Source organism: Colletotrichum siamense, assembly GCF_013390195.1.
Source record: "Colletotrichum siamense strain Cg363 chromosome Unknown KSG_Cg363_contig09, whole genome shotgun sequence".
Taxonomy (NCBI): Eukaryota; Fungi; Ascomycota; class Sordariomycetes; order Glomerellales; family Glomerellaceae; genus Colletotrichum; species Colletotrichum siamense.
The window spans coordinates 63,817-71,787 of record NW_023501022.1 but is presented as its reverse complement, the minus strand read 5'-3'; the positions used below and the strand labels follow the sequence as shown (position 1 = coordinate 71,787).

The 7,971-nt window shown below is 50.1% G+C and overlaps 3 protein-coding genes across 3 annotated transcripts; 2 read left to right on the top strand and 1 right to left on the bottom strand.

The window, feature by feature from the left end:
* Positions 1 to 323: 323 nt before the first annotated feature.
* CGCS363_v012799 (uncharacterized protein) lies at positions 324 to 908 on the top strand (the record flags this gene model as incomplete). Its single annotated transcript, XM_036644648.1, has 1 exon — positions 324 to 908. The coding sequence occupies one exon, from the start codon at positions 324 to 326 to the stop codon at positions 906 to 908; it is 585 nt and encodes a 194-aa protein (XP_036489737.1).
* Positions 909 to 1,507: 599 nt separating this feature from the next.
* On the bottom strand, positions 1,508 to 3,188 carry BCHE-0 (Cholinesterase; the record flags this gene model as incomplete). Its single annotated transcript, XM_036644647.1, has 4 exons — positions 1,508 to 2,596; positions 2,642 to 2,698; positions 2,790 to 2,992; positions 3,044 to 3,188. The coding sequence occupies 4 exons, from the start codon at positions 3,186 to 3,188 to the stop codon at positions 1,508 to 1,510; spliced, it is 1,494 nt and encodes a 497-aa protein (XP_036489738.1).
* A 2,552-nt stretch (positions 3,189 to 5,740) lies between these two features.
* Positions 5,741 to 7,715, top strand: CES4A (Carboxylesterase 4A; the record flags this gene model as incomplete). Its single annotated transcript, XM_036644646.1, has 3 exons — positions 5,741 to 5,880; positions 5,943 to 6,572; positions 6,638 to 7,715. The coding sequence occupies 3 exons, from the start codon at positions 5,741 to 5,743 to the stop codon at positions 7,713 to 7,715; spliced, it is 1,848 nt and encodes a 615-aa protein (XP_036489475.1).
* Between the last annotated feature and the right edge of the window lie 256 nt (positions 7,716 to 7,971).

The following is a 7,971-nucleotide window of genomic DNA, read 5'->3' as shown; positions in this document are numbered from 1 at the left end:
ACGCCAGTCATGTGATGCCCATCTGCCGCGGGGGAGCTCTTCTTTGTATAAAATGAGATTGTTACCTGTCCGCAATGGGGTTGACTTTTGGTCTATCATCATCAACTTCAAAAATCCAGCCTTCCGCAGGGCTCAGAATCCCGCATTGGTCCTTCGTTATTAGACGAACATCTCTCCGGACCTCATTTCACCAAGTCCTCTAAACATACCGCACATCGAATTTCAGCATGGCTCTTCATATCATTGATATATCCCACCTGCACAGCAACGTATCCTGCCACAGTGATTGTGGTGAATTCTGTGTTGCCGATGTTCTCCCAACGATGGCAAATCTAGCCAAGTTCAAGAACACCCCACAGTGGGCGATCGCGGACCCCGCTCATCGAGCCTGCAAGCTCGGGCGCAGTTGCTCTGTCGTTTCGGACGACGAGTTCTGCGTTCGTACCATTTGGCATGCCAAGCTGAACCACGCGTATGGGCGTTGCGGGCCGCACACCAACAGTCCCGGTCATGCTCTCTGCCGCGACTTCTCGGAGGCCGAACGCCAGCTGTATCCATCTTGTGCCGATTGTGGTGTTCTCGTTGAGTTGAAAGACTTGATCCTCGTGCACCTCCGCCTTCTGGAAGAGGAGGATGACGATTTGTTCCTTGAAAAGCACGGTCTGGAGTCTGGAGACGACTTGCATTGCATTCGTTCTTCATTGATTGGATATTCCAAGACGTTTGAGAAGAAGCTGCTGGAACACGCAGAGGACCTGCAGGCGGGGCTATCTGCGGTACAGACGCCGGGAGGCTTTGCTTCTGGTGATCGCCAGCGTGCCTGGAAGGGCATTCAAGCGGGTCCTCTTTGGAAGAGGCTCGGAAGCAAGCTTCATGGGGTGTTTCAGGCACTCAGCTGTGCTAAGTAACTTTGACCTTGGGCAAAGATAACTTAGATGTATTTTTCCGTGGCTTGAAGTGAGGTCGGGAGTTATCAACACAAGTGGAAACTTATTTTGCATGATAGTTACTGAATGGTCATTACAGTAGTTCCAGAGAAGCCAGGTCTGCTCAGTAGTCGCCGTGAGTGCGGTGTCTCATGCGCTAATTTCGAAGTAAATACCTCATCTACGTACTGGAAATTCGTAACACAAGCTGATACTCAGATGAATTATTTGAAAGTTTTTACTGACTCAAACCTCAAACCATACCCCCATCATGTCGTTCACATAATGCTAAAGATTATCACTCGCATTGTGTGCAGACAACTCCAGCTAGACTACCCTACGAGGTGGCCTTCTGCTTCTCTGATATTTATTCAGCGCCACGCCCTCGAACGTCGGATAAGTGTCATTTACAGACATTACAAACCCAGCCCCATAAGCGAGTTCGCGAAGTGATTGAACTGACGCGGGGGACTGTGCTACAGTCTATAGCTACAGTCCTAGCACAGTTTCGTATTGTAGGGATGTTCACTTAATGAAAGAAATAGTGCTTGAGACTCAAGCGGTTGATTGATTATAGAACTTCAAGACGGCGTCATGGCGGCAGCGTACGCCTTATCGAAGAGGTTACACCGACTATCAACTGTGCGCGGATCTACCATGGCCACCCCACTTCCAACAACTCCACCCAGATTAGCCAAGTCCATGGCTCCTGGCATACCAGTGTGTGGTGTCCAAGTTTGAACACCAGGCCCGTTGGCTGGATTCTTCGCAAAGCTAGCCCATGCTGTCTGCATGAATTTGCTGAGCGCAGCTGCCTGATCGGGCGTCGCTGGGGGTGGAGGTAAGTTTCCAAACACGAAGCTAATCTCGGAGCCGTGCACCGGGCGTGATAGAATGCCTCCGGGAGTTGGAGGGAAGGAGGTGGAGTTGAACAAGTATCTCCAGGTTGGAACGCCTGCCTGCGCGGATATACGGGCCTCATGGCTAATGCTGCAAGTCCAATCCAGGTCCGTAGCTATCTGAGTTATGGCATCCTTTTCCGTTGGGAATGGAGTACCTGCCCCGATGGGGTACGCAGAGACAACCGCCTGTTGCAATGCTGTATCGCCAGGAAATGTTGCTGCAACGAAGGCATTCACTGGCTGTGGCGGCCTCATCATGGTGAAGATGTCAGCCTCTCTCAGGTTGGTGCCAAGCATCAGTGGTATCTTGGGGACCCGACCGGCGGATCTTGTAGCGTCGGGAGAGTTAGGAACGTTCGTGTCACCGTCAGCAACCGGGGGGAAGTTGAATGGTCCGTTCGAGATCACGGAGGCAACAGCATCCACAGGTGCTGCCTTCACACAAGCGAGGGCTTGGCCTCCATTGCAGTTCAAAGCCTTGGCCAGAGTTTTGAAAGAGTTTCCTGGCATGCTCGCACCCGTATTGATGCCAGCCATCAACCCAACAATATCTCCACCGGCTTGTGGCGCTGTGACAAGGTACGAGGTTCCGGATTCCGTTATCGCCGCTCGGAAAGGAGGGTTCATGCCGCTGGTCAAGAGGAGCAGATCAACGGAGGCTCCACCGGCAGATTCACCAAAGATGGTGACCTTCTTGGGATCGCCTCCGAACGCTTTGATATTTCGTTGAACCCACTGAAGAGCAAGCTTCTGGTCCATGACGTTTCTCTTAGTTAGCAAATGCATTTGAGGAAAGGAGAGAAATAGACTCACGGCCAACATTACGTGCCTGAGGAGGGATTCCTTCAACGCTTCCCGGAAACCCAAAGACTGTTTAGAGAGAAAAGTCATTAGATATTTCACTTCAGGACGGACTCCTGGATACGAAGAACTAACCACTTGTCCGATAATTGGGAGTTACAACAATCACATCCTGGTTCTGGGCGAAGCTTGAACCGTCAAACATGGGAGTATTGGCGCTACCGAATTGGAAGCCTCCGCCGTAATACCACACCATTACAGTTCTTCCTTCGGGAGGCGGAGGAGACGACGGGGCGAAGACGTTCACAAACAAGCAATCTTCGCTTTGCGGACCCATGTTGCCCATCTGGGCGGCAATGGGAGCTATTTTAGAATTAGTAAAGTGCCGTGATCCCTTCCACATGGGCACCTTACCTGGAATAGCTTGTATACAAGAAGGAGCAAATTTGGTCGCGTCCTTCGCATCGCTATGGGGCGTCATAGATGCAGGAGCTGGAGGTGCGAATCGTTCAGGAGGGGCAGCATACCGAACCCCTAGAAACTTGTTGACCCCGGCCATTGTGACTCCAGAGTAAGGGCCATCGTCCAGCATTACTTGAACCGGCTGCTGAGCAGCCACGGCAGAAAGACAGGACATGACGACAAACGCGACCCGCGCGATGTCGGCCAAGGCAGCCGACTTTGGATGAAATGCCATGATAACCGTCCTCTAGCCAATGTTGTCGATGGTATGTAATGGTTAATTTTCCAAAGAGGCGTAGATGGTGCCTCCATAATATCATATACCAGTACAAAGCCGACAGGCGTCGGCAATCCCGAAATGCTTCACGCTATCGGTCCAATAAATGTTGTGGAATGACTTCTTGTTGTCCACCTTGGTGTGCCTCAAGTTAGGGATTTCCGGTTGTTTCCCGGCCTTGCCCAGGTGGACAAAACGTATTCACGATACCATAGGCGTTGCAGCAAGACTCATTTACGCAACGAATTTCTATGTTTGACTTTATGTCGCAAAACCTTCATTGGGATTGGTGGATGGAAACAGATCCGCGGGGTAGCGCCGGCGGGATAACCATTGACCACATGGCGATACTGGTGGACAAGTCCGAACGTCAACGTTGAGCAGCGCTGTGTTTCGGCGCCCCACATTGATCCTTTTACACCCGGAACACAGCGAAAGGATAGGAGTAGTCCGTCCCGGTTGACTTCGTCTGAAGTGTTCGTCTACAGGATGATTGAAAAGCATCATGTAAGCCACTAAAGATTGCTCACCAAGCTTAAATTTAGGCTTTTCCGATGGAGTGGATGCGATTGTTTCCTGGGCAGACACACGGACTGCGTTGACACTCGCCACAATTACCGTCTTGGTAACCATGTCTTGAATCTTGAATGATCGTCAATACCTACTTAACTTCGACCCAAGCAAGCTGTCTTTCTCCGCCACGAAGCAATCAATCATGATCTTTCTCATCTCGTGGATACTCAAATAATTCACGCCAGGCTACATGATCAACAACCGGAGCCTGTTGCGGATTTCGCAATTACATTTCGTTTTCAATTCTCCGTCACCCTCAACGGCTTCAAGGAATTCAAATTGTGGTTGTCAGAGACCACGGTACTATTGAGCGGATGTCATTCTGTTCTCGTTCTTTGCAGCACATTTAGTGGTGTTATCAGGCTTATGCGCTAGCATGACACTTGCAAATTCCTGCGACGCGTGCCTGTAGATACTGAGTAGTGGAGGTGGCCTTGACATCCGATTAAAACAGCTTTCTCTGTCGGCCCGTTGGCCAGTTATCGGTCGTGAAAAGCATAGTCATAACCGTGTGAAACTCGGCTGAGAAAGTCAGCATCGTCAATGTCTAGAGCACATACAATCACCAATCATTGCTTTGGGTCCTAATAATATTTGAACTGGACATCAAATTGTAAAGACCGACTCTGATTGCATCTGCATTTCTGAACCTAGCATATGGACGCGGCTTGCAGTATCACGACGAAGAGTTTATAGACCCCGAAACACCATGTTCACTCTCGCACGGAATTTATCAGTATCACGACAATGCTCATATTCTGGATTGAGGGTGTAATTCGTTCGGCAGTCTGTATGTCCCCCTGATCCACTTGCCGACACGTTGGTTTTTATCTCAGTCAGATGTTTCCCAGCCGCCTTTCACCCGACCAACTACGGCCTTCGCAGTAGAAGATAATCGCGGAGCGATTGATACATTACACTACCAAAAATCGATGTTTATATCTTCGTGTCGCTTTCCGATCGAGCGATTGGGGATCATACATGCGCCGGCTTTGAAGAATCAGCCGCGGGCTGTCCTTGCACACGATGAACCACACTAATTCAATCAAACACTCATCCCCAAGCCCAACGTCTTTCATTCCCTCCCAGTTGCCGTGTGTTTATTTGATTTTCGTTGCTTCTGGAATGTTTCATTAAATCTTTGTGTTTAATTCCCCCGTGAACGTCCGACCGAGACGTCCACAAGGGTTATCATCATTTCTTCGGCCTCCTCAAACTAGTCTTGCCGCGATGATAGTCGCTCGTCTTGTTCCAATGGGAGAGTATCGACTTACTACAGCTTTCAGCAGCGGACCGCTGTTACATAAGTCCGAGACTTCACCCGAGCCGACCGAAAGATGTGTTCCCAGACGATTTTGACTTTCGGTGTTAGCGTTGCGGTGTTTGTCACCGACCAATTGGCGATGTAACGACTGTCGGGATTATGGACCAAACGTAATTCCGCTTGACATATGCCGCGGAAAGTCTAACGTTCATCGCGCGAGTCGTGAGAAATGCACCTTGTGTTAGTGGGGTTAGGACGAGGTGGTAATTAAACTTAATTCGGTCAATTTACGCGTCAATCATGATCTACCCCATTCGAGTCCCAAAAGGAGGACATAACTGTTGTGAGTTCCAGTACTTTCTTCAATTTCAAGTCCATTACTTATTGGTCCGTAGTAATCCATGAGCGTCGCTGGTGTCTTCTCTGTTTGTTCCGTTTGTTTCTTGACTTACGCTTAGGCATACAAGACGCCTCACGTCCAGACAAGTTTCAACCCGACCTCTTGCAATTGAATTCTCTGGATATTCAAGAAATCATGAGGCTCTTTACGGGGCTGATCGCGCTTCTGCCGTTTGTGGCCGCAGCAGAAGATTTGAGCCGACCCACGGTTGATCTTTCCTACGCCCGATACCAGGGCACGCACAACTCGACCTTGAATCTCAACATCTTCCGAGGGTAAGTGCTACAGAAACCACATGGCAATATTTGATATCTGGACAGAATCTGACGTAATGTAGCATTCGATACGCGGCTGCTCCAACAGGTGCCCTTCGATGGCAACTACCTCAGGCACCAGAAAGCAGCAACAAGTCCGGCAACAATAGTGAGATCACGCCTGCTACGTCCGATCCGCCCCGTTGCCCATGGGCACGCCGTTCTCTGCAGTATCCCAAGACCGCATCCGAGGAAGTCTCTTTGAAATCGTTCAATTTTACAGGTGACGAGGACTGTCTCTTCCTGAACGTCTTTGCCCCTGCAGATGCTAAGAACCTGCCTGTTATCGTTTGGATCCACGGCGGCGGTTACAGCCTTGACTCGGCGGCTTCGTTTGATTTCTCTACTCAGATTGCGACCAACAACAACACCTACATCGCTGTCGTGATCCAATATCGACTGGGAGCATTTGGCTTTCTATCATCGGATGAAGTTGCGGCCAACGGCACTCCTAATGCCGGCTTGCATGACATGGTGTATGCGCTTCGTTGGGTCAAGAAAAACATCTGCAAGTTCGGCGGGGACTCAAGAAAAGTGACTGTAGCTGGACAATCCGCCGGAGCTGGAGCGATCCTAAATCTGGCTACGACGCATGAGGCAGATGGTCTCTTCAGAGGTGTGATTGCAAGCAGTCCATACATGGCAACTCAGCCGTAAGTATACTTTTACCTTTCAACTTTCGAGGCGTGGGACAACCTGTCTGAAGCAAGCATTGCAGTCAATTCGATGGCGCTCGGCCCAAAAAGCAATACCAAAGTCTGGCTGAGCGTGTTGGGTGCACAACCACGAAAGACTCCACTTCTATCTTCTCCTGCCTGCAAAACGTCGACTCAGTCACTCTTCAAAATGCGAGTGACTGGGTGAGTACACAGGGTCGCTACGGCCAGTGGGCATGGGGGCCAGTGATTGATGGGAAACTCGTTAAGGACATTCCTCCGAATCAACTCGCGAAGGCCAAGGCCCACGGCGTAAATCTGCTCACCAGCAATGTTGCGGACGAGGGTCCCTATTTCACCCCGCAGAACATTACATCCCAGGCAGGCTTTGTATCGTTCTTGCAGACAACCTATCCCAAGCTGGCGACAAGCAACATTACAGATATTCTTGCAACATACACTCAGAAACACGAAGAATTCCTGGCAGTGAATTCGAAGGACGCGAACAACACTGACCCGGGATTTCAAACCAGTGGCCTTGATTCGCCTTTCGCCACAACCGTATCCAACTATGCTACGGGTTGGCAGCAAGTAGCCAACAACTTTTACGCGGAAGCCACGTTCATGTGCCCATCGCACTGGCTTGCAGACGCATACGCATCTAAGCCTGGAGGTCAGGCATGGCGATACCAGTTTAGTGTACCACCTGCATATCATGGTCTAGACGTGGGCTCTGGAAGTACCACAGATGTGCTTCTCGCGGATGTAAACACACCTAACACATCTATCACGGCGCCCCTTCGACGGGGCTTGCAGGTCGCATGGGGCGACTTTATTGTCCACGGAGCTCCAACACTGCGCGGCGCTGAATCAAATATCACGAATTGGCCTCAATGGAAGAAGGATGGAGGTGGTGTTGCCCAGATGTTGAACACGAACACAACAGGGGGTGTGCCGATTGAAAAGCAGTCCTCCTTTGACGGCATGGTCACTTTACAAATCACCAGTTATGCACCTGGCAGCGACAACGATCCACCAATGAAGACCATGTTAGATATTGTGGATGGGAACAAATGGGAGGATGGTCGGGGAGAACGATGCCGCTTGCTGGCTGCCTTGGCTGATTGGCTAACTGAATAGGGGAGGAGCAAAGCGGGGTTACCACAAGTCATCGTGTGACAAATATTCTGTATATCACATGAGTGACTCCTGAGTACATGGCATAGAAACTGATACATATTATATGATGGATAGTTGTATGAGTACTGATTGCTTCAAGGACCCTAGAGGCGTAGGCGGTAGAGCCATGGGATGTCTTCATACCAGAGTTCGACAGCTTCAATAGCTACTATCAAGCTTTAGCTTTCAGTTGACTCTTTCTAGCAACCAATCCTAT